Source organism: Chenopodium album, chromosome 27, assembly GCF_948465745.1.
Source record: "Chenopodium album chromosome 27, dcCheAlbu1.1, whole genome shotgun sequence".
NCBI classification, from domain to species: Eukaryota; Viridiplantae; Streptophyta; class Magnoliopsida; order Caryophyllales; family Amaranthaceae; genus Chenopodium; species Chenopodium album.
In genome coordinates this window covers 2,588,531-2,614,926 of record NC_137860.1, presented here as the reverse complement: position 1 = coordinate 2,614,926, position 26,396 = coordinate 2,588,531, and the positions used below count along the sequence as shown (strand labels likewise).

The 26,396-nt window shown below is 34.8% G+C and overlaps 2 protein-coding genes and 1 pseudogene across 2 annotated transcripts; all 3 read left to right on the top strand.

The window, feature by feature from the left end:
- The first annotated feature begins 8,145 nt into the window (after window positions 1–8,145).
- Window positions 8,146–10,844, top strand: LOC145618994 (uncharacterized). Its single transcript, XM_081673597.1, has 5 exons — window positions 8,146–8,476; window positions 8,569–9,562; window positions 9,666–9,915; window positions 10,259–10,544; window positions 10,645–10,844. Exons 1-5 carry the CDS (start codon window positions 8,146–8,148, stop codon window positions 10,842–10,844), a joined length of 2,061 nt encoding a protein of 686 aa, XP_081529723.1.
- A 7,148-nt stretch (window positions 10,845–17,992) lies between these two features.
- Window positions 17,993–21,211, top strand: LOC145618992 (7-deoxyloganetic acid glucosyltransferase pseudogene; annotated as a pseudogene).
- Window positions 21,212–23,892: 2,681 nt separating this feature from the next.
- LOC145618990 (stemmadenine O-acetyltransferase-like) lies at window positions 23,893–25,284 on the top strand (the record flags this gene model as incomplete). The annotated part of the gene is made up of 1 exon (XM_081673595.1): window positions 23,893–25,284. A coding segment is annotated over one exon (1,392 nt), but the record flags the coding sequence as incomplete, so codon positions are not given.
- Between the last annotated feature and the right edge of the window lie 1,112 nt (window positions 25,285–26,396).

Sequence of the window (26,396 nt, the reverse complement as noted above, 5' to 3'; positions counted from 1 at the left end):
ATTTTATTATAAATTGTTAGTATTGATTGTACTTCGTATTGTTATATGTAAATTTTATTATTTGTGAATTATATATGATCATGATTTATATGTATATGGTTAGTGTGTGGTATTGTATGATTTAAATGTCGCATTGATTGATTGTGTTATTTCTAGGGTTTTAATGTTGTCGTTTTAAGGAGTATTGTTCTTGAGGTTTTAGGGCTACTAATATTATATTGGGTTAAAATTAGATTATATTTGGGTACTAGTTTTATTGCCCTAAGAGTTAAGACGTTTTATGAACCGAATATGTCATCATATATGAATTGGGAACCTGTGCCAATATTGAGATACTATTTATTATCAAGTTTATGATTATTTGATCGATGTATGAGATCAAAAAGGTTGAGATTATTATTTTGTTCTTGGTTTGAGGCTCAGCATTATAAACCTAGTCCTTGGTATGTTGGTAATGAGATAATGATCATGAGTTAAGAATGAGGTACAATCTTTATTTATTTTTCTATGGTCCCCTACAGTGGGAATTGGCCCGTATGTGGTCTGGTTCAAGGTGTTTTCTAATTATTGGGAGTATTCAAGTTTTTATACTTGTTGGTTTTATTCGAATTACCCATATTCAAAGCTAGGTATAGAACAAAGAGCATGGCACACTATTGGTTATGAGTAGAGTAAGGGATTATTATTATTCGAGGTTGAGTTGATTAATAGTTACTTTTCAGAGTACAATGTGTAATGTAGTTTTGAACTACAATATTTAATTGAGCTAGTAATATAGATTATTCAATTATTCTTTGTATTCTGATATGTGGCGATTACTCAGCTTTTTGCTGACGTGTGTGTCGTTTGTTTGTTGTGCTACTTGTGTTTGCGGCCATGTCTTTTTCTTATGGTGGCCCTGCGACGATCTATTTTGGAATTTGTCCTTAATGGTGAGCAGTCAAGTTTGTCTAAACAGGTTAATGAAGTGATCGTAGCTAAAGGAGCTCAAGTGTTTCGATTAGTTTGTTATAACAAGTTTGTAAAGTTGTATAAATAGCTCACCTAGATTTGTTGGGTTGTAATTATTGGGATTTTGTAAGCCTTAACACTTGACAGGTTGTCGAGTGTGGCGGTAATACCTCCGATTTAGGTGTATGCTTCCGCAATTTTGTTTAAAGGTTGTTTATTTTTCCTGTATTTATTGTTTATTATTAGTTAGTAAATCGAGGGTGTTACATAAGTGTTAGTTGAGACGAACTCTACAAGAGGGGGGGTGAATTGTAGATGAGTTCCTAGTGACTATTTTTGGAAATATAAAAACAGAATAAAACAGGAACTTGCAAAGCACACAGTATTTTACGAGGAAACCTTCTAGTGCCCAACTAGAAGTAAAACCTCGACCCTACCTTAGGGATTTCAAACACAAACACTTTCACTATAATAGGGCAAACACCAAGTTACAACCTATTATAATTAAGTCTATACTCTCAAGTTCCTAAATGAACTCTCTACAGCACAGCACCCTGTTCTACCCTGTCTAAGTCCCACACTTAGACTTTCTCGTACTCCCCAAGTACAAATCTTCCCCTTCTCACCAGAAGCTAACTCTCTATGCAATGTCAATAAAATACTCACTCCCAATTAACCCAATCCAAATACAAGAAATAAATACCTAGTATATGATAGGCAAGCTATGCATGAAACCCGAAACTAATATGACAAGTTTATAAGCTTGGCAAACTTACACAATTAAGCTCTGTAATTCTTCACGCATAAAACTCACAAGAACCTTAACTCTTTTCATTCTCTACTATTTATACAAGCATAACTCGTATAGAAAGTAGGTTTTCATAAAGATAAATAAGTTAAACTTAACTTATCTTAAAACACGGTTTTTAAGCAAATCTTTGTGAAGAAAATCTTTTCAGAAAATAAGATAGAAATATTTAGTTAAAAAGTATAATATCTTTTCAACAAACTGATTTTAGGAAATAAACATTTAAATTAAAATCTTTTTCGATTTCTATCTTTTTATCTTTTCCGATTTTAATTAATTTGCCAAGCTATTTTGTCACGCCTCTAATAAATTCCATGCATATCCTACTTAGCATATTTAACAATAAATCTAGAAGATAAAATCTTAACTAAACTATTGCTGCGCTGCGCTCTTGATCTGGTAGGTTAACTTGGGCTCCACGCTTTACTAAGTTCCTCCAAAGAACTTAGTCATCCATCTTCAGGTTCCTGTTAGGGAACGTTCCTGTTAGGGAACTTAGTTCCTGTGAGGGAACTCTTCTTCTTATTGTGAATAACTTTTTGGATAAAGAACTTCTTCAAGGCTTCCTAGAATCAGCTACTTCTTCCATCTCCAAGATCAATTTCACCTAAGCTAAACAAACACTTGAGAAACCTTTATTAGATGAGTTTGCTGTAGTTTAAGTTCCTCATCATCAAAACCTTTATACATCAACAATTTCCCCCTTTTTGATGATGACAAACTTAAGCAAACTCCTTGAGAAAGTTAAAACAAATAAAAGGTCGTATTTTTGGATTTTTAAATAAAAGACAGAAAATAACTAAGACAGAAAGTAAACTAAACTAAACTAAACTATAAGCATCATATCAGAAGAAAGTTTCTGATACTTTCTCAACTGGAACCCAGAACAACTTCAGCCTCCATGTTTGCTTCTTCTTTTCCCCCTTTTGGCATTATCAAAAAGTCCCGCTTTTTCAAGTTTATTAAGCATCTACCCACAGCCCCACAAGCAATTCATCGAGTGTGGGAAACTGAAGGCAACACTGCTAACTTCCCTTAGGAAAATTCCACTCTCCTGTTTAAGCATTCATAATAGACAATAGCATATATGTATAGGCAGTTCCAAAAGCATTCAATAAAAACCAAAAAGTTAACATCCTGCTAAAGTTATTACAATCCAAAATATTTAAAAATGTAAAAACAAACAGAAAATGTCCATGACTGCTAAGGAATTAGGATAGGCTATTTTAGGAAAGCTAAAAGGAAAATAGGATAGGCTAGGTCTGCAATAGGTCCAGGATCTGCTTGTTGTCTGCCCTCTGCTGTGCAACCAGAGCTTCCAACCTTTGCTCAAGACTTTCCAGTTTCTGCTGGAACTGCTCTTCTTGTTCCTTCATAACCTTAAGCTTGTTCTGTGCCTGCACTGATTTCTTCAGTTCTTTTAGTGCCTTCCCCTGCTCTTGCACTTGTTTTTCCAATTTCTGAAACTGAACCTTCCCTGCAGACTCCTTGACCTGAATCTCAACCCTCTCCATTCTGTCCACCAGCTCAGCCACTTGCCCTTCAAGTACCTTATCATCAGTATCCAACACTAAGGGCTTCTCCATGCTGGTCTGAGGCAGAGAGCTTGCAGATAGCCTCCTGCTCTTCCTAACAGGTTTGTCACTCACTTCCTTTTGTTTTCTCTTCCCTGTTGATTTTTCAGCCTTCTCTTCTTCCTTCTCTATTTTCTGAATTTTTCCTTGAACAACCTCTAAACTTAGACCAGCCAGAGTATCTCCATCAATCACATTCTCTGGCTTCTCATCCAAGCCAACATACTTTCCCTTGAGCTTCACACCCAAACTTTCAAAAACTGTAGACAGAATTGCACCATAACCTACTTTTGTTCCACTTGGAACACAATGAGCTAAATGCTGAAACATAAGGGAGGGAAAATTGATTTTAATCTTCCTTGACAGACAAAAGATTACAGCCATGTCCATCAAACATGCTTCACCCTTCTTGGCAATTCTTGGTAAGATGGTTTTCTTAACAAGATTAAATAACAGTTTGTTTAAGGGACTCAGATCATTATGACTCATGATGTTCTTCCCCCTTTTTCCTCCTAGGGCTTCAACTATGTCCCCACTTAAGTAATTTCCAACCTTGACACTTGACTTACCCTTAATGTAAGTCTCATACCCTTCCATGGGTGTTCTCAAAATTTTGCTCAAGGTTTCCACATCTAACTCAATATTGATTTTACCAACCTTACTAGTTATTATCCCCAATTTTGCTTCAAAATTCGCACAAAATTCAGTCATAGCACTCGGATACATCAAATTGTTAGACACTTTAACTAACAGATACTCCCACCCTTGGAACTTAATTAAATCAATAAACTCAAGAAATCTAGCACTTTTACACCAATCTAAATCAATACAGTGACCAACAACATACCTATCAGCTTGTACTTCAAGCTCAGCTTGATCAATTTCTTCCTCGTCCTCTGATTTCTCCTTTTCGGAAGCCTCCTCTTCCAATTTCGAGCAAACTCCTCAACTTCCTCAATGTGATCCTCCAAAGACTTTTCTTGACCTTTCTTCGCCTTCCATTCTTTCAATTTGTCAAGAACTGTGGTGATGTTTTCCAATTGTTCGGGGTTAGGGTTTTGCATGGTGGAAGATGGTGGGGTTATGATTTGCGTTTCAGAATTTGAGACAATCGGAAGTGATGAAACTTCTTCTTGTTCAGAGGTTTGGTTGTGTTGGGAATTTTCAGACGAGCTTAGTGAGGTGATTATGGCCATGGTTTCTTCTTCAAGAGTGTTGTAGAATAGTGTAGAAGGTTTTTCACAGTGGAGTAAATGATTTTGACAGCTTGATGATGCAAGGTGGTTGTGGGTGCCTTTTATATTTAATGAAGCGGTGTAAGGAATTTAATAAGTTTACTGAGCAGTCATTAATTGAACAAATTCAATTAATTTTCCAAAAGCAAAACACGCAGGATGTATTTACCAAAAATAATTTCTTTCTAAATTCATTTAACTTTCAAAACATAATCACTGTTCACAAATACGCAATTGGAACACGCTTTCTACACATATACAATGTACATTACTACTAGCAAAATTAATTGAGCGTTTTAATGAACTTACCTCCAGTAATTAACAACGGTGACACTTCAGCTATGTTTAGCACACCAAAGTTGTGTTAAATGCTCTTTTTGCTTTATTTACATTATTTTTGACTCTGCCATATTTTGGAACTTCAGAGGCTAGTACTTCAGCTTGATCATCCCAAGTTCCAGTCTCAATTTCTCAAACCTTTCTCTGTTCAAGGGCTTGGTTAGAATATCTGTGATTTGATTTTCAGTTTGACAAAATTCTAACTTAATATTCCCTTGCTCCACATTATCTTTTAGAAAGTGATGCCTAATGTGGATATGTTTTACCTTTGAGTGTTGAACTGGATCCTTAGAAATACATATAGCACTTGTGTTATCACAGTAAATAGGTACACATTTAAAAATAATACCAAAATCTCTGACCTGTTGTTTTATCCATAGAACTTGTGAACAACATGCTGCTGCTGCCACATATTCAGCTTCAGCTGTAGATAAAGCAACTGTGTTTTGCTTCTTGGAACCCCAAGAAACTAACCAAGGTCCTAAAAATTGTACCATACCTGAAGTGCTTTTCCTATTTACCAAATCACCTGCATAGTCAGCGTCAGTGAAACTATTCAAATCAAAAGAATCACTTCTAGGATAGAAGAGACTCAAATCGTCAGTTCCTTTCAAGTATCTAAGGATTCTTTTTACTGCTGTAAGGTGAGACTCCTTTGGATTTGCTTGGAACCTGGCACACAGACCTACACTAAAAGATATGTCAGGTCTACTAGCTGTTAAGTAAAGTAGTGAGCCTATCATACCTCGATACATAGATTGATCTATGCAAGTTCCAGATGGATCTTCATCCAATCTAGTAGCAGTTCCCATAGGAGTATTATTGGTTTTGGCATTTTCCAATTTGTATTTCTTGATCAGTTCCTTAATATATTTTTGCTGATGAATCATAATTCCCTCTTCAGTTAGCTTAATTTGCAAACCAAGAAAGAAATTTAATTCTCCAGTCATGCTCATTTCAAATTCTCCACTCATAAGGTCAGCAAAGTACTTGCACAAAGATTCATTAGTTGCACCAAATAAAATATCATCAACATAAATTTGTACAACTAAGAAATCAGTTCCATTTGACTTTAAAAACAAAGTTTTATCAATTTTACCACGTTTAAAGCCATTAGCCAAAAGGAACTTAGATAATCTTTCATACCATGCTCTAGGAGCTTGCTTTAACCCATAAAGAGCCTTGTCAAGCTTATAGACATGGTTTGGGAACTTTGCAGGAGGCTGTTCCACATAGACTTCCTCATTTAAGTATCCATTTAAGAATGCACATTTGACATCCATCTGGTACAGCCTAAATCCCATGTAAGCAGCAAAAGCAATAAGTAAACGAATAGCTTCTAACCTGGCTACAGGTGCAAATGTTTCTTCATAGTCTATTCCTTCTTGCTGATTGAAACCCTGTACAACTAGTCTTGCTTTGTTCCTGACAATAATACCATGTTCATCTAGTTTGTTCCTGAACACCCATTTTAGCCCAATAAACTTCTTGTCTTTTGGTCTAGGTTCCAGATGCCAAACTTTATTTCTTTCAAATTCATTCAGTTCAGCTTGCTTAGCATTAATCCAGTCAGCGTCAGTCAAAGCCTCAACATAATTTTTAGGTTCCATAGAAGAAAGGAATGCATTGAATGCACAGAAGTTCCTAAGCTGAGATATGGTTTGAGTTCCTTTGGTTATGTCACTCATGATTGCATCTACTGGATGAGATTTCTGATGTTTCCAGGACCTTAGAGTGAAATCTTTGATTGGATACAATCTTTCTTCATTATTGTTGGCTGGTTCTTCTGTAGGAACTTCATTCTGGATCTCAGGTTGAACTTCTTCAGGAGTTTCCACTTGTTGCCCTTCATTATGATTTTCGTTTGGTTCTTGAAATGGGGTTCCTGGTGCATCCTCCAACTCTGGTTCAGCATTTGTTTCAGGATTCGTTACCTCAGCAATTTCAACTTGCTGCTTCTGCAGTGATGCTGGTTCCTCATCTGGATTCTGCTTGCGCACAAGTCCAATTTCGAAATCATCATCACAATCCTGTACATCAACCAATTGTTCAGTCTCATCAAATATAATATGTACAGACTCCTCAACACACATAGTTCTTTTATTATAAACTCTGTAGGCTTTACTATTTGAAGCATATTCTAGGAATACTGCCTCATCACTACGTTCATCAAACTTTCCCAAGTTCCTCTTACCATTATTATGAACAAAACATTTACAACCAAAAGATCTAAAGTAAGAAATTTTAGGTTTTCTCCCTTTCATAAGTTCATAAGGAGTTTTGTTTGTGATGGCTCTAACAGATACTCTATTGAGTATATAACATGCTGTGTTTACTGCTTCTGCCCAGAAGTTCCTAGGCAGTCTGCTTGATATCAGCATTGTCCTCGCCATATCTTCAAGACTCCTATTCTTGCGTTCCACTACTCCATTTTGTTGTGGAGTTCTTGGGGCAGAGAAGTTATGGTCAATGTTATCAGGATCGCGATCCGGATCGTAGGATCGTACGATCCTACGATCCTAATCTCATCAAACGACTTGGATCGTCCTTAAGATCGGTTTTGCAAAAAATCGGGCATAGGATCGTTGGGATCGTATAGGATCGGTGGGATCGCAATCCTATGTCGATCCAACGATCCTACATTAAAGCTTATATTTGTGAAAATTTAGTCAGCCAAACATATTATGGGCTGGCCCATTAATATTCTAGCCTTAAGAATCCAAGATATCATTATCTTATTTGTAAAAAAAACCCTTTTTGATCACTTTTTCCTATCCATTTCACCGACATTCAAGATTCAAGTCATTCAACTCCAAATCTCCATTTCACCATTATCTTATTCACGCAAATCGACACATGCATGATGCATAAACTCCATTTTTTTGCTCCAAGCTTGCAAAGGTATGTTATTTTATTATGAAATTTTCAATTTTTCTTTATTTGCTTAGTAATTTAGGGATTGTTTTGGTAAATTTGCATGTTTTTGTTCGTTTTCTACTGTTATTCAATTTTGGGATTTTGTTTAGACTTCAGATTTTGTTAATTTAACTTTAGTTTTTAGAATTTATGTTAGGACTAGTAAATTATGTTGATAATCTAGAAATATTATTAAGTTTAAATTGATATTTGAAGATTGAAGTGCTCAATTTTTTTTCCTCAAATTGAAATTCCCTGTCTATATGTAGGTAGGTATTATTTATGCGACTCTGTTGAAATTGATCATTCGAACTTCAAAATTATGTCAGCCTCTGCAAGCTCTGTTAAAAATAAAAGGAAAAATTTTCCTGGTAGTAGGACTGACCCAGGCTGGGAACATGGTAGTGAGGTAGATAGTGAAACTAAGAAAGTAAGATGTAAATATTGTGGTGTTGTGCGTGCTGGTGGTGTTTATAGGCTTAAACATCACCTTGCTGGGACTGGTTGTAATGTTGAAAGATGTTTGCAAGTTTCGGATGATGTGAAACATAAATTTAGAGACCTATTACAAGCTAATGCAGAACAATCTAGTAGAAAAAAGAAAAAATTTAATGATATAGGTGAGGATGATGATAATCATGAATATCAACAAAGTAATAATTTGAACAAGAGGGGGGGGATGGATGCTTTTGTGAGTAGAAGAAAACCTGGAGTACAAACAACACTTAATCAGAAATATAAAAAGGAAGAAAGAGAAGAAGTTTGTCAACAAATAGCTCGTTTTTTTACACTAGTGCGATTCCATTCAATGTCGTTAACAATCCTGAATTTCCTATCATGGTTGAAAAAATCGCAAAGTATGGGATTGGACTTAAACCACCAAGCTATCATGAAATAAGGGTGAGATTTTTGAGTAAAGAAGTGAAAAATGTAGTGACCATGCTTGAGGAGTTCAAAGAAGAATGGAAAAAAACAGGTTGCACCATTATGTCAGATGGATGGAGTGATAGAAAAAGACGCTCCATTTGTAATTTCTTAGTGAATAGCCCTAAGGGGTCTGTGTTCCTATCTTCAATTGATACATCTGAGATCTCTAAAACAGCTGACAAAGTTCTTGAAATGTTGGATGCGGTTGTAGAAAAGGTTGGTGAAGAGAATGTTGTGCAAGTTGTCACAAATAATGCTGCAAACTACAAAGCTGCTGGAGAAAAATTGATGGAGAAAAGGACTAAATTATTTTGGACGCCATGTGCTGCTCACTGTATTGATCTAATGCTGGAGGATTTTGATAAGAAGATTAAGGTCCATAGTGCTACCATCGCTAAGGCTAGGAAGATAACAACTTACATATACTCTAGAACCATACTCCTCACTTGGATGAAAGAGTTTACCAAAGATAGAGAGCTTATTAGACCTGGTATCACGCGATTTGCTACATCTTACTTGACATTGAGGTGCTTAAATGAGCATAAAGGATCATTACTTGCTTTGTTTTCATCTAATAAATGGACATCAAGTAAGTTTTCTAAATCTGTTGAAGGGAAAAAAGTTCAAAGAATTATCTTGGATACCAGGGGATTTTGGCAGAGTGTTATAATGTGTTTGAAAGCAGCATTGCCACTTGTAAAAGTTCTACGAATGGTAGATTCCGATGAGAACCCAGCTATGGGATTTATCTATGCAGCTATGGCCCAAGCTAAAAACCAAATCAAGGAGAATTTTAACAATGTTGAAAGAAAGTAAGCTGTTAAGTTTCATATAATTTATTTTGTTTTATGTTGTTACTTGTTAGAACATAATTATAGATATATACTTGCGTATAATCTTTTTCTTATAATGTAGCTATAAACCAATCTTGGATATCATTGATGAGCGTTGGGAGGATCAACTTCATAGGCCCCTCCATGCAGCAGCTTATTTTTTAAATCCACAATTTCAATATAAGCCTGATTTTCAAGCCAATGCTGACATTAAAATAGGCTTATATAATTGTCTTCAAAGAATGGTTTCTGATCCGGACGAAAGAATGATGATTGATTTACAAATGGATGCCTTTAAAAATGCCAGAGGGCTTTTTGGGTTGCCTACTGCTGTGATGACAAGAACAAAAAAAAACTCCAGGTTTGGATTTTGGGTATAAAATTACATCTTATTTTTTATTACAACAAATCGAATACTAACATACTATTCTGAATGTGCCTTAATTCATAAAGCTGACTGGTGGGATTCATATGGGGATGAATGTCCAGAGCTTAAAAACTTTGCCATAAGAATTTTAAGCCTCACTTGAAGTTCCTCGGGTTGTGAACGAAATTGGAGTGCATTTGAAATGGTAAAACTACTATCTAATTTTTTTTTTTTTTTTTACTTTATATTATACAAATTTGGGTCATTTGATGTCTTCTAAATTTTTTTTCTATATGTAATTTAAACAGGTTCATACAAAGAAAAGAAATCGATTACATCAACAAAAAATGAACGATTTAGTTTTTGTGATGTATAATTTGAAATTGAAGCGAAGGCATGAGAAACGAGCAAGCCAGTCAATCACAGAACCAATAGTTTTGGAAGAGTTGTCGTCTGATGATGAGTGGATAGCAGAGGAAGAAGAACATGTTCTTCCAACAAATGATGCATGGTTCACTAATCTTGATAGAGCAGCAAGGAGGATTGCTAGAGAAGTTACAAGAAATGGAGATGAAAATCATGAAGACCATGATGGTGAGCTTTTTATTTTCCTTTTCATTCATATTTATTACTTGTAAAAATCTTATCTTCTCCTATTTCACCTTTTTAATTATTTTTGCCACATATTGTGTAGATGAAATCGTTGAAGTAACAAATTTGACCGACAATGATGATGACATTGCAGCAACTTATATGGGCTCAAATGAATTTAATGATGATGACGATTTTGGTGATGGCAACAACTTTGAAAATGAGCCAACTAGTACAGGAGAAACTAATGTTAGAAGTGATGATGTTGAGTATGGCAATTTGAGTTTTGGATATGATGATTGATGAATATACTTTAATTAAAACTAAGATTTTTGTAATTAAAACTATTTTATGTCATTATGTGTATTATTTTGTCATTGAAGTATTGAACTCATAACTATTGCCTTGTTCTCAAGATTTTTATGTACAAATTTATTGAGAAAGATGTCGAAATATTCGCTATAATTAGCTTTTTAATGAAGTATCGCCTTTTCAATGAGTAAATCACTAAGTATTAGCATTATTAGTGTTTTTTTTACATAAAATATGATCCCACAACAATTTTATACATCTACTATGTCTTAGAATTGAAAATTGGTAGGATCGTGCGATCCTACGATCCGATCCCACGATCCGATCCTGCTAGGCCTTTCCGATCCAACTTAGAATCCCGATCCTGAAAACATTGGTTATGGTCCATACCATACTCATTAAAAAATTCATCGAATTTGGAGTTTTCAAATTCTGTTCCATGATCTGATCTTAGATGAATCAAGTGATTACCTGTCCTTCTCTGTTCTTTCTTTACAAAAGCAACAAACTCATCAAACGTTTCATCCTTGCTTACAAGAAAGAAAACCCAAGTGAACCATGAAAAATCATCAACAATAACCATTACATATTTCTTACCACTTCTGCTTTGAATTCTCATTGGACCACAGAGATCCATATGAATGAGTTCCAAAGGCCATTTGGTAATTACCATCTTTTTGGACTTGAAGGAAATTCGGGTCTGTTTACCTTTAGCACAAGCTTCACACACTTTGTCATACAAAAACTTAATGCAAGGAAGTCCTTCCACTAAGTTCTTAGATCTTAATTTATCAAGTAAAGAAAAGCTTGCATGGCCAAATCTCTTGTGCCATAAAAGAGGATCATCCTCAATAACACTAAGACATGTTAAACTGCTGTTAGGAACCTCGTTAAGATCCACAACATATGTGTTCCCTTTCCGAGTTCCTTCTAAAATAATGTTCCCAGTGTCATTGTGGATGATTCTACACTTATTTGAAGTAAAGCTAACATAGTTACCTTTGTCACAAAACTGTGAAATACTTAACAGATTGTGTTTGAGACCCTCGACTAAAAATACATTATCAATAGCATGGGAACGTGACCTTCCTATTTTACCAATAGCAATTATATCTCCTTTCATATTGTCACCAAAGGTCACAGTTCCACCATAGTAGGCATCCAGTGAGAGAAATCTAGTTTTATCTCCAGTCATGTGCTTAGAACAACCACTGTCGAGGTACCAAGTGTTGTTCCCCCTCACTGGAACCTGCAAGAAGAATTAAACGTTAGAGTCAGGAACCCAGGTTTCCTTGGGTTCCTGTGTAACAGGAGTTGATTCATTTTTCTTAACCCAGACTTGTTTTACATGTTTGACATTCTTCTGAGTGCACTTCTCTTTCTTAGGACATTTAACCTGCTTATGTCCAGTATTGCCACAGAAATAACAAACAATACTACTAGGTAAATTAACATACTTCTTTTCTTTCTGGAACTTCTTCTTAAAACCTAAACCTTCAGTTCTCTTAGTCTGAGCTTTAGTGGTCCAATCAGGAACTCTATACTCTATTGGTTGTTTACCTTTCCTAGCTCTCTCAAGTTCCCCCTCAAGACGTGCTTTATCCGATTTTAGATCTTCCAAATTATATTTTAATTTTTCAAAATTCGGATATTCAGTAAGTGGAGGAACTTCAGAGTTAGGAGTATCTACACTGAGCTTTAGTAAAGATAATTCCATATTTAGAAGTATATTATCGTGTTTCAGGTTTTCAACAGTCTCTTTTAAAATCTTATTGTCATCAAATAGACTAAAGAACCTATATTGAATGTCAAACTTCATGTTATCGACCCACTCACTGTTCTCTTTGTAAGTTTCTAAAGCTCTATCACTTTGCTGTTTGGATCTATGTAATTCCTTTAAATCTTCCTGGATTTCCAGAACAGCATTTATTAGATTCTCTTTAGACAGATGTTTTAAACTATTGTAAGAGTACCATACCTCAGATTTTAGCTCCTTTAGTTTGGCAGCTTCATCAGTTTTTGCCATCAGACACAGATGAGCAGTCTCTTCTAAAGGTTGGTCCTCTTCTTCCTCTGAATCTGTATCTCCCCAGGCAACTAGCATGGCTTTCTTGACATTGTCCTTGGTGAAGTAAGGTTTGTAGACTCTTGATTCTTTGGATTTCTCCTTTCCTTTAGCCTTTCCTTTAGCCTTTCCTTTCTCTCCATCCTGAACAGGACAATCTTTGATAAAGTGATCCTTTGATCCACACTTAAAACACGTTGTGTTTCTGGAACTTGTGAACTTCTTGTTCCTATCAAACTTCCTATTGTTCATCATTTTCTTAAACTTCCTAACTAGCATAGCCATCTCTTCCTCATCAACTTCTGATTCTTCAGAGTCTTGAGCCTTGAGAGCCAGACCCTTATTTCTTGAATTTTCAGTGTTGGAACTCAGATGAAGTTCATGTGTCATCAATGACCCAGCTAGTTGTTCCATGTTGAACTTGGTAAAGTCCTTAGCTTCCTGCATGGCAGTCACCTTGGATCTCCAGCGTTCATCTTGTGGTAGGCTTCTTAAGATTTTCCTTGCCTGTTCATCAATAGGAATATGTCTGCCAAGGGAGTTCAGTTCATTAATAATATCATTAAACCTAGTAAACATCTCCTATATAGTTTCTTTAGATTGCATTTCAAACCTTTCATATCTAGACATTAATAAATCAATTTTGGAACGTTTTACCTCATTGGTACCTTCATGAGTTACCTGTAGCAAATCCCAAATCTGTTTAGCAGACTTGCACCCCATGATACAATTATGTTCATGAGGTCCAAGTCCACAGTGTAAATACTTTATTGCTAAAGCATTCAGTTCAAGTTTTTGATAATCTTCCTTATCATAATCAGAAATAGATTTAGAAACTACCTCATGTTTGTCATTGGTTTGAGTTATTTCAAAATCACCAGTTTCAATAACACGCCAAACCTGGTAATTTTCAGCCTTGATGAAGATCTCCATCCTGTTCTTCCAGTAGGCATAGAACTTACCATTGAACATAGGTGGACGTTGGGTTGAGTACCCTTCTTCTAGTTTCTCCTTGTAATTCATCTCTCCAGAAACTTACTCAGCAAAGTTATCTGTAAACACTTGAGAACCTCGCTCTGATACCAATTGTTAGTTGAGACGAACTCTACAAGAGGGGGGGTGAATTGTAGATGAGTTCCTAGTGACTATTTTTCGAAATATAAAAACAGAATAAAACAGGAACTTGCAAAGCACACAGTATTTTACGAGGAAACCTTCTAGTGCCCAACTAGAAGTAAAACCTCGACCCTACCTTAGGGATTTCAAACACAAACACTTTCACTATAATAGGACAAACACCAAGTTACAACCTATTATAATTAAGTCTATACTCTCAAGTTCCTAAATGAACTCTCTACAGAACAGCACCCTGTTCTACCCTGTCTAAGTCCCACACTTAGACTTTCTCGTACTCCCCAAGTACAAATCTTCCCCTTCTCACCAGAAGCTAACTCTCTATGCAATGTCAATAAAATACTCACTCCCAACTAACCCAATCCAAATACAAGAAATAAATACCTAGTATATGATAGGCAAGCTATGCATGAAACCCGAAACTAATATGACAAGTTTATAAGCTTGGCAAACTTACACAATTAAGCTCTGTAATTCTTCACGCATAAAACTCACAAGAACCTTAACTCTTTTCATTCTCTACTATTTATACAAGCATAACTCGTATAGAAAGTAGGTTTTCATAAAGATAAATAAGTTAAACTTAACTTATCTTAAAACACGGTTTTTAAGAAAATCTTTGTGAAGAAAATCTTTTCAGAAAATAAGATAGAAATATTTAGTTAAAAAGTATAATATCTTTTCAACAAACTGATTTTAGGAAATAAACATTTAAATTAAAATCTTTTTCGATTTCTATCTTTTTATCTTTTCCGATTTTAATTAATTTGCCAAGCTATTTTGTCACGCCTCTAATAAATTCCATGCATATCCTACTTAGCATATTTAACAATAAATCTAGAAGATAAAATCTTAACTAAACTATTGCTGCGCTACGCTCTTGATCTGGTAGGTTAACTTGGGCTCCACGCTTTACTAAGTTCCTCCAAAGAACTTAGTCATCCATCTTCAGGTTCCTGTTAGGGAACGTTCCTGTTAAGGAACGTTCCTGTTAGGGAACTTAGTTCCTGTGAGGGAACTCTTCTTCTTATTGTGAATAACTTTCTGGATAAAGAACTTCTTCAAGGCTTCCTAGCATCAACTACTTCTTCCATCTCCAAGATCAATTTCACCTAAGCTAAACAAACACTTGAGAAACCTTTATTAAATGAGTTTGCTGTAGTTTAAGTTCCTCATCATCAAAACCTTTATACATCAACAATAAGCCACCCTCCCCCTGCCAGCGGCCGATGCCTAAAGCTTCGGCCGGCGCCGGCTACCCCACCCCATTCCCTTTCCCCCACCTACGCATCTTGCCCCCCTCCCTTTTCCCCTTCTCGCTGCCCCAACCCTAACCCCAAATTCGAAACTGTAGACACCCAATTGTGTCTCCCCAAAACAAAACCCAATGATGAATACCTTTCGCGTCGAACCATAATCGAATGAAGTGAAAGTGTGAAAAGTCTAGTGTTGCGGTTGGTTTTTAATAAAAAAATCTGTCTTTCTGTTTTTGAAAGTCAACTCTATTTTATGAAAATAGCCAATCCAGTTTAGTTTGGTCCATGATAAGGGTCTAATAATAGTATACTTGGATGGGGCTCGAAAAGAGCTTTCCAACGATATATTATAAGCCCAATTTCGATGAATAATGAGGAAGTTATGTCCAAAATACTAAATTGGGCCTGGTTTGATTATTACATACGGCCCAATGATCTAGAGGATGGCCTATTATTATTCCTAAAGCTAGTAGGATTGACTATAGTCTTCTAGAATCTTCTAGAAGGTTCTTTTCATATCCTAGAGGAATTAGGATTGATAATTATGTATACGAGTTTTACTTGGAATAAAATAATGTTTTATATGAAATTACAATTTTAGCCTATGTACGGACTTCACGAGTCAATTTTATTGGTAAGTGGACTCCGAGCTGAAAACGTGTGAAAAATCAAAGCTGTCGCAGAATGACAAGCTTGTCGCCTGGCGACAAGATGAGTTTCTAGCGACAACGTGGAGTTTTATTCCTTTTCAAATTCTGACTTTTTTCAATCAATTTCTGGACTTTTTCCTATAAATAGAGTCCTTGGATCCCTGTTTTCATTCATTCACAATCACCTAATTCTCTCTTTCTCTTCTCTCTCGAACGATACGTGCTTTCTTTCTCTCTCTCTTTCTAGCTAGCTTTTATCAAACACAATTCCGCACTCACAAGATCTAGAAACACCTAGCCCATTTCGAAGTTGCCTTTGCCCTAGACGTAAAAGGTTTATACTTTTCTGAAGGTTTGGTCCCAAATCCCGTGTAAACTTTATAACTCTTTATTTCAATTATTTAATTTAATTCTATAATTTTATTATTTCATTGAAGTTTACCAACGCGTGTATTTTGTTATTAGAAAGAGGCACGAGGCTTCAAAGTAAGTAATTAGCTTACTCTCTATTTTATTTCAATGTAGAAAACATGTTTAGATTTGTTTAATTCCTAGTATCATTGTTAGGATATTTTTATTGCTTTCTAGAATCATGTTTAGGGTGCCTTTTATTCTTTCTAATATCATGTTAGTACCATGTTAGGTTTAAAGCTTTGATCTTTGATGCTTAGTGACATGCTAGGATTTGTTAATAATCTTGTTAGTATCATGCCTAGGATCTTGCTATTATTAAGCTTTATTATCAACATGATTATTATTATTATTATTATTATTGTGTTGCTTGATATTTTATTATTGTTATTGCTTGATCACGGCTTTTATGCATGTTTAAAGGGAATTTGTACTTGAAATAATACTTAATAAGATAATTAATAATTTGGTTTACGCTAATATGATTTTAATTCAAGTGATCGCCAATAATAGTTTTATTTGTGCATTAATATTCAACCAACATAGATTAAACAGGTTTAGGGTTAACCTAATGATTGCATGTTAGTCAAAAGTGCACATGAATACGCGTAGAATAAAGTAGAGGCCTATTTTATAGGGCGGGTCCTTTCTTTTGTAGATTGGATTCGTACCCTCATCCCCGAACCCTATTTGGTTCAAGACCTTTTGGTGTTGACGATCTCATGGATCGTTAAGGGGTGTAACCTTCACCTCGTAAACAGTTTACAAGTTCCTAAAACTTGTTGGCGACTCTTTTACTCTATTTTCTTTCCCTTTGGACGCCACCATACTTATGTGTAGATCACAGTGGGGTTCAAGCTTGGGGTTAATGCTTGAAATATTCCCTACAGAAACCAACTGGAATTGACCCCTAGCCTTTTCGACCACCACTAACCCTAAACCACCATAAGCGAAACCCTAACATTCGGTTAGGGTGGTTTCAAATTCGGGTTAGTGGTTTAGGGTTAGAGGTGCCGGTTTTTGGGGGAAAGGGATTGGGGTAGGGTCGCTGACGTCGGCCAAAGCTTAGGCGCCGGCCACTGCAGGGGGGAAGGGTGATTGATGGGGAGGGGCTGGGCATTTTAATTTTTTTTTTGTGCTGGGTTTTTTTAATTATTTAATTTAATTGACCTTATTCGATTATCACGCTTGTCAACGCACATAATATCTCTGATTCTGGACATTATAAAATTCTAAAAAGTGGATATTAATAAAATATATGCATTGGGACGATTCGAACAAGATCCTACTTGATTATATTTTATTGTAGATATAAATTACAAAAACTAGTCAAAGTGTAGTTTGTGAATAGTGTAAAAGTCAAACGTTGTCAGCTAAAAAACAAAGGAAATATTTGATATTGTTTTAAATCACTTTTTAAGAACACAATTATGTATAGATAATCTACCTACTCCATAAGTAGCAATATTTTATGTCCGTTGACCGATGCATAAACATCTCATTCATCAATTGTTAAAAGTCAGTTCTTAACCCAATCTAATTACACATAAACACAAACCAAACACCTAATCTCTTTTTAGAGGCACAACATTATTAACTTAAATCCATCTATAGACTATAGTCATGGAGTTTGGATCTAAAAGTGTAACAAGTCCTCACGTCCTAATCTTCCCCTTGCCAATTCAAAGCCCGGTCAACTCAATGCTAAAGCTAGCCGAACTTCTCATCCTTTCTACAAATGACATTCATGTCACCTTCCTCACCACCGATGTTGTCTACCACCACCTCCTCCTCTCGGCTCGTGCACACGAACGCTTTGATCACAACCCTCGATTCTCCTTTTGTACCTTCTCGGATGGCCTCCCGGAGGATCATCCTCGCGGTGGTGATAAGTTCTTGGAGATGTTGGACGCCGTGATAGCTATTAGCCAACCAATAGTCAAGGATTTGGTGTCATCATCAAGTATCACCAAAGTGACAAGTATTGTGTCTGATGGTTTGTTTACCTTTGCTTTGGATGTTGGAAATGAAGGTGGAATACCAGTTTATTACTTTGAGACAATGAGCCCTTGTTGCCTTTGGGTTTATCTTTGTCTTCCCAAATTAGTTCAACATGGAAAGCTGCCTTTTACTACAGGTATATTTGAGATTACTTTCTTTACTTTATATGATGAATGTTTAACTGATTTGGAAATAAGTTACAAACTTGCATTGTATTGTTCATTTATCAACTAATGGTTTGGTGCATTCACACTGCATAATGCATTGCGCACGTCTAAATTAGAGGTGTCATTTTGAATTTTGGATCGGGTCTGATGAGATTGGGTCGAATTGGGTTAAATCATATTAAATTATAATGTCCACGCGAGTTCAAATCTGAATAGGTTATTTATCGGGTCGATTTCGAATCTGGTCAGATCGGATGTGCTTTTGACACATCAAATCTCAATAGGGCCAAATTATGCAGTATAGTATATAAACACATTATATTAGACGTGGAGCTAGCTATGATCCTGGTAGTACCAGGAAAAAAAAAGTTAAAGAAGTTTTTTTAGTTAAATAGAATATAAAGTGCATAAATATATCTTATCTTACCAACAGCCTACTGGTTAGAGCATAAGCTTTTCTAACAAGAGGTCATGGGTTCAAGTCTTTTTCTCTTATTTTTAAAATTTTTTTGGTTAATTTGTGCTTAATTTTCTATTTATCCAATACCAAAATTCTTACCATGAAAGTTAGTTATATTACTTTGAACAAGATTTACTTTTCCATTAAGATGATGGAATTGATGATGTAATACCATTTCAAAACTTGAAGATTGGTCTAGTTTAATTGCACTCGTAATTTTTTGGTTTTTATTTCTATTAATATATGCACACTCAAATCTTTAGTTGTAGTTGCTATTTTTAATCACGCTATTTGACACACAGAATGTGTTTAGTGATTCTGAACCTATACATAGGATGAATAATTAATATATTTTTTTAATGGGTCATATTGAAAGCCTTGACTAAGCCGGCCGGGTAACATTTGATGGGTTTTAGAATACTTTGTGATTAAGGTTTAGCAAATGTGATTGTTAAATAAATTTAAATTTTTATATTAAGAACATCCTTTCACTATTAATGTTATGCGATAAGTAATTTATCTTGATTTTTTAGTTGAAAAGTTTAAGGAGACTTTTTTTTTTATAAGAGGATAGTTAGATGGTGCGGTGCCCTACCATTGAAATAATCATGGCTCCGCCACTGCATTATATACAGCTATTGAGTTGAGATGAGCCAAGGGCTACATTTTCATGAAAGCATGACACATATAAATGCATTTACCACTATATCAATAAATAAATAATAAATTGACAAAATATAAAAATGTCGACTTTTTTTTTTTTTTTTTTGGTAAGAAAGACTACTCTAATCAATTAATCATAGCACAATCCTCTATAATAAAAGTAACTCAACCAATATTTTGTTGGTAAATGTAATGCAAAAATGTTAATTTGACGCAAATACAATAAATAAAGTCCATAAACCATGATGTATGCCCTTAAGCATAACTACGTACGCACGCTCTACAAAGTAGTGATCTTACACTAGTGAAATTAATACGATTTCCTCTCGAGGAATTTTTTAAAAAAGAAATTTAGGGGCTAGAGCAAATTATGTTACAATGTTAGGTCACCGCAAATAATTTAATTTTCAACCCTTTATAAATTTATTCACAAATTTTTTTTAAGGTGGCTAAACTTTTTATTATTATAGTCTTCAAAATGTTGAGCACAATTTATTGTCATCAAATCAGCAATATTATGTATGTCTTGTGTTTTGTGAGTAACTAGCTAGTTAATCAATGAGATCGATGTTGCTTCTTATAGAAAATACCGATATGGATGCGTTAATCAACGTCCCAGGCATGGATGATTACCTGCGCCTGCGTGACCTTCCGGACTTCTGTCGAGCTCGTGATGTATCAGACCACATTATGTTGCAACGCGTTCTAGCACAGGTTAAAAATATTCGACGTTCCCAGGGCATCATTCTCAACACATTTGAAGACTTGGATGCACCTTTGCTTTCTTACATGCGCTCTCATTGTCCAAATTTACATATTTACACGATTGGACCGTTACATTTAAGCCTGATGAAAAGATTGCAAGAAAAAACTATGTTGCATCAACCATTGGTATCTTCCCATTCGAATAGTTTTTTGTACGAGGATAGAAGTTGTATGTCTTGGCTTGATGAACAACCACCTAGATCAGTCATCTATTGTAGTTTCGGGAGCCAAGTATCAATCACGAAAGAGCAACTTATGGAGTTTTGGCATGGTTTGGTTAATAGTGAAGTTTTGTTCTTGTGGATTAAAAGACCGGGGTCTGTTATTGGCATGGATGACGAGGATTATTTCGAAATGATGGAAAACGAAAAGCTAATTAATAGAGAGCTAATTGAAGGTGTTAAGAAAAGGGGGTGTATTATGAGTTGGGCACCACAAGTTGAGGTCTTAAGTCATCCGGCTATTGGAGGGTTTTTGACTCATAGTGGATGGAACTCGACAATGGAAAGTATTGCAGCCGGAGTGCCCATGGTTTGTTGGCCTCACTATGTTGATCAACTTGTGATTAGTAGACTTGCAACCGAAGTTTGGAAGATTGGGGTTGATATTAAAGATAGTTGCAATCGAGCCACAATTCAAAAGATGGTGAAAGATATCATGCATTTGAGGAGGGATGAATTTATGAAAAATTCGAGTAATTTAGCTAATTTAGCAACAAAGTCGGTCCATATAGGTGGATCTTCCTATGGATCTCTGGAGAGTCTAATCAACGACATAAGATCATAACCATGTCTCTGAAGTTTGTTGTCTTCTAACATAAATGTTTGAAAATCTTCATTTGTTTCAATTTTCAGGTTCACTAAATCATTGGAGGATCATTTGTTGGTGGAAGTTTGAGTACGCTATTGTTGTTCTATTGTTCATTTATGTGTGGTAAACATGTTGATAGAGTCAACTAGCTCGCAACCGGATTTGGGTTAGAGTTTATTAAGGAAAGGGGGCCGGGTGTGTTACTTATGTTAGACCCTACTATCTTCACCTGGATTAGAGTTTTATAGCTAGGGAAAAGGGGGTTCATGTGTTAATTGTTATGTTAAACCTTGCTATCTTCACAAGGGGGTGTGTAAGTATACGTGTTATGTTAGACCCTACTATGTTCACATTATTTTGCTGAAGTGGAATCAATTTTATTGAATTTAAATTATTTTACTTACTCCCTCCGTGTTTTAATAAGTGTTACACTTTCTTTTTTGACAAAAAGCTACATTAAAATATTGTATCTCTCTCCTCACATGGTCCCCACCCAAACCCACTACTACTTTTTTTATTATATCATTCCTCTCACATTCATTAGTTTTCAATAAACTATTAACCTTACTATCTTTCTTTTACAATTTTCTAATACTCCAACTACTTCACTTACCTACTATTTTATTTAAGTCAATTAAATTGCATAAAACTATGTGTTGGTCAAACTGTAACACTTTAAAAAAAAAAACACAAAGGGAGTAAATGAAATTAATTTTATTTATTTGAAATAATTTATTTTTCCTATTAAAATTAAATGAAAGGCATGCCACATTTTTTCTCTCCACTCCTTATATCTTTTTATTTTTTTTTTTATTTTTGGGGTGAGGGAACAATCTTACACCCCTAAAATCCCTTACTACTCCTCTCATCCATCTTATTCCTTCAACCCCTATTTTCTCCTTCCTATAGTTTTTTATTTTTTATTTAAAATCTATAAGAAATTGCACATTAAAATAAAATTCAAATCAACGACAAACTAATACGAGTCAAGGTTACACTAAAAGTAGTTAAAAATATCCTCAAGCTGATTATCTTACAATAAAATTTACGTAAACCCGTCTTACAGAAGACTTATTGCTCCTTTTAAATCATCAACTTTTAAAAACAACTTTGAACTAGGTATGTCGAGGCAGTTAATTATTTCAAAATGCCTAAATATAGTTCTCATTTGATTTATTTGGGTCAAACTTTGAAAACTTTGACCATAAATTTCCGCTAATTTATAAGAGATTATATGTTAATGTGGGATCTTGTTGGATTCGTCACATTGTATGTTTCATTAATATCTAGTTTTAAATATATTATGCATATAAAAATAGAAATATAGACGTTTTAAGAAATGTCTTGGAGCCGTGAAAATTCAAAGGAGAACTATATATAGACACTTAAGGAGTATTAATTATTTTTCTTGATTAATGGATCTACGATTTTATGACTTGCACCTCTACAACCATATCCGAAAAAATGTACGAATAGCATATTAGACAACCATGATACTCCCTCCCTTTTTTCAAATGCTACACTTGCCATACTCGGCCATATTTTTAAATGATGCATTTTCTCTTTTGGAAACATCTTACATTAAAATAATATATACAGTATGTATAACTTTATTCGCCAATGCTATTCATTCTGTCTTACTTTATCATTTTTTCTCTCTTTTAATGGTCCCACTCCCTCTTACATCCTTTATTTTGTAATAAAATAAAAACCACAATATTTATTCCTACGATTTTTTTTTACAATCATTTCAACCGTACCCCACTAACATCCTATACAATTATTATTAAAGTCAATAAAATCTCCCAAATTTTTGTGCATTATAAGTCTAGTTTTTAAAAATAATACACAAAGGAAATAATATATAATACCTCCATCTGTTTTACAATAGATGCAAAATTTTGACTTTTTTATATTTTATTTTTTAAAATTTTTTTTTTGACTTTTTATATTATTCATTAATTTAACTAAACTTATTATTTAGTTTAAAAATAAAATATCTATATATAGAATATTGTTAAATGATTCACAATTTATATTGTGAAAATATATATTAATAGTCAAGGTAATATGTTGAAAGTAAATGGACGAAGCCCCTAGATAAACAACATTTGTTCACCAATGAAATAAGGTAAATAAATAAACAACAAATTTCAATCAACATGACATTTTTGTAATTGTTCAAAATTTGTGGAATCTATTTTTCGTAAAAAGTTGTTGGTTTATTAAAACAATAAACTTATTGATCCCGACTCCCGAGGCACATATCATAACTCATAAAACATCATCTTCTGTACGTGATAAATGATCATGTGCTAGGAACATATCGATCACGATGCACGCACTTATCATACGATATCATCTTCTATTTAATAAAATAAATGACCTGAATTTGTCTTACAACTTGCTAGCTTTACTATGAAGCAAAAATCTATTGTTCCTAATCTAAAAATATTAATATAGTTTTATACAATTAATTAAGTTTGTTTAATTTTGAATGATTCAAAAGAACTACGCAATCATAACGTGCAACAAATTAGACAATAATGTAATCTTGGCCTTGGACTTATGGTTGATCTATCTCAGCTCCAAGCAGTTTTGCCCAAGTAGAATTCGTTTATAAATTCTTAGTAGCTATTGAATAATGAATATTTGTAATAATGGCTTCAATAAACACTAAATTCATATCTAAAGACATTGTCAAACCTTCATCTCCAACACCTAACCATCTTCGATCTATACAAGCCTCGTTGTTTGATCATGTAAACTCGCCTATCCTTATGCCCCGTATCTACTTCTTTTACTGTCAAAAACATACTACTAAAATTAGTACTAATGATGTCTTGGATCGACTCAAAGGATCCCTTCCCTACACATTATTTGTGTTCTATCCACTAGCAGGGCGCGTTCTAGATGGTAATTCCATAAGCTGTAACGACGAGGGTGTGCCTTATGTGCAAGCTGAGGTGGATAAACCATTGATAGATGTAGCTTACAAGGCCGAGATCTCTGAGCTTGATAAATTGTTACCTCCTTATGGCCAAGAAGGGTTTACGGACTTGTTGTTAGCTATCCAAGTCAATGTTTTTACTTGTGGCGGTCTTGCCATTGGGGTGAAGATGAGTCATGCCATTTCCGATGCCTTTTCTTTGGTGATGTTTGTCAAAACATGGGCATCTATGGCCGCCAATGGTAATAACCAATGTCATCACAATCATTGTGGCCGCCCTTATTTCGATGTATTGAAACTTTTTCCACCTTCGACACCAAAATTTAGAAATTTGGTCGATTGTGATGCCAACCAAAATGCTGATTTTGTCAACAATAGACCGGTTGCAAAGTGGTTCATGTTTAGCGAAGAAAAGTTACATGTCCTTAGATCCAAACTATTTTCCGAAACTAACACAAGTACTAGTCATAATAATAGGGCTAGAGTTACTTCCCTCCCTATGGTGTTATCGGCCTTTATTTGGAGTAGGATCAAGTTATCTTGTTACAATAGTGTCGATAGTAAGCCTTACGAAGTTTATCATGCGGTTAATCTACGCCCTCGAGTGAGTCCACCTGATGATCAATCGTATTACTTTGGTAACATGGTTGTAAATGCTATAATAAAGATGTGTACCACGATCAACGATAAAAACATATTAAGTTGTCAATGTGACTTCTTAAACCAAATGAACGAGTCCATCGGAAAAGTAATAAACAATGATGAGTTCATAAAAGAGATGCAAGATGGCAAAGAGGACTTGAAGTTTATAACACAGCACTTCGAAAGGGTGAGCAAAGGAGAGATCGTTGCACTCGGGTTCAGCAATTTACGAAGTTTGCGGGTCTATGAAGCTGATTTTGGTTGGGGGAAGCCAATTTGGGTTACATCGGCAACGCTAATGTTCAAGAATTTGGTCATATTAATCCCTGATGGTCCATCGTCCAATAATATTGTAGCTTATATCAACTTAGGTAGCGAGGATATGGCAAAACTCGAAAATGATAAAGAATTTATCGCGGTCGTGTCCAAGGCACCTCATGCTACCACCAAGCTCTAAGAATCTAAGAACTTGATTTCATACTTTTCATGGTCATTTTTTGACATGATGTCTAGTTAATTATTTGGATTTAAGGTATTATTATCAAAATTGATTTGTTGTATCATAGTTGTAAGCTAGATAGTTCCAGCTATCTATTTGTTTTTGCTAATTGAAGTTAAAGTTAGATCTTTCAATTCAATATATACTTCCTCCGTTTTCTTTTACTTGCAACACACCTTTTAGGCACGCAGTTTTAGGAGAAGATTAGTGAGGGTAGACGAGCGATTTTATCAATATAATTTTTACACGAAGATTAGAATAGGGTTAAGTATCATTTGTAAAAATTATAATTAATAATTTATCCGTTTACATTACATAAACCCGACCTCAAAACACGTGCCACAAGGCCGTGTTGCAAGTAAATAGAAACGGAGGAAGTATATATAAGGGGTGTATTGGGTGTGGCCACCGTGTGGCCGTTCAAACGAACAAAGTAACCCCTAAAACATTGATTGAGTAGTCCCTAAAACACTAACTGGGTAACCCTTATAATTCTAGCGAAATAGCCCCTAGACACTGATCTTGAAATAAACCCCTATAACACTCACGAAGTAACCCTTATTTAAAAAAAAAAAATTAATAATAATAATAATAATAATAAAGCTTTTATTTTAAATATAAAAATACCAACTAAAAACAAGTACTATATCTTGAAAGTTTTAAAATTGAAAAAGATAGGCTGTCCCTAATCACCAAATAAAAGTTCCCCTCAAAAAAAAAAAAAGGGTATTGATGACTATCAAAGACGTGTTAAAGACCGTTTAATATTAAATAGATATTGTATTATAGAGCGGAGGAGTATTGCAACTTGGGTGTACTATTGTTGCGTATTCTAATCACCACTAGTTATCGTCCTGCTATGAAATTAAGATTGCTAATACCCAAAACAACTAAACGTGGGAAGAGTTACTCACTTACTCACAGTAGTGCAATAGCATATTAATTAGAATATGACGACTTCTGGCATATTAATTAGAATATGAGCAACTAGAATAATTAAAAAAGTACGAATTACTTGACTAATAAAAACAATATTAGTTCGTTTTAAGCATATAATATCATCTATATAA

Excerpts from the sequence above, each read along its gene's own strand:
- LOC145618994 (XM_081673597.1), top strand. The coding sequence starts at position 8,146 with ATGTCAGCCTCTGCAAGCTCTGTTAAAAATAAAAGGAAAAATTTTCCT. Across the intron at positions 8,477-8,568 it reads TAATCATGAATATCAACAAA|GAAGAAAGAGAAGAAGTTTG; the intron begins GTAATAATTTGA and ends AAATATAAAAAG. Across the intron at positions 10,545-10,644 it reads AAATCATGAAGACCATGATG|ATGAAATCGTTGAAGTAACA; the intron begins GTGAGCTTTTTA and ends CATATTGTGTAG.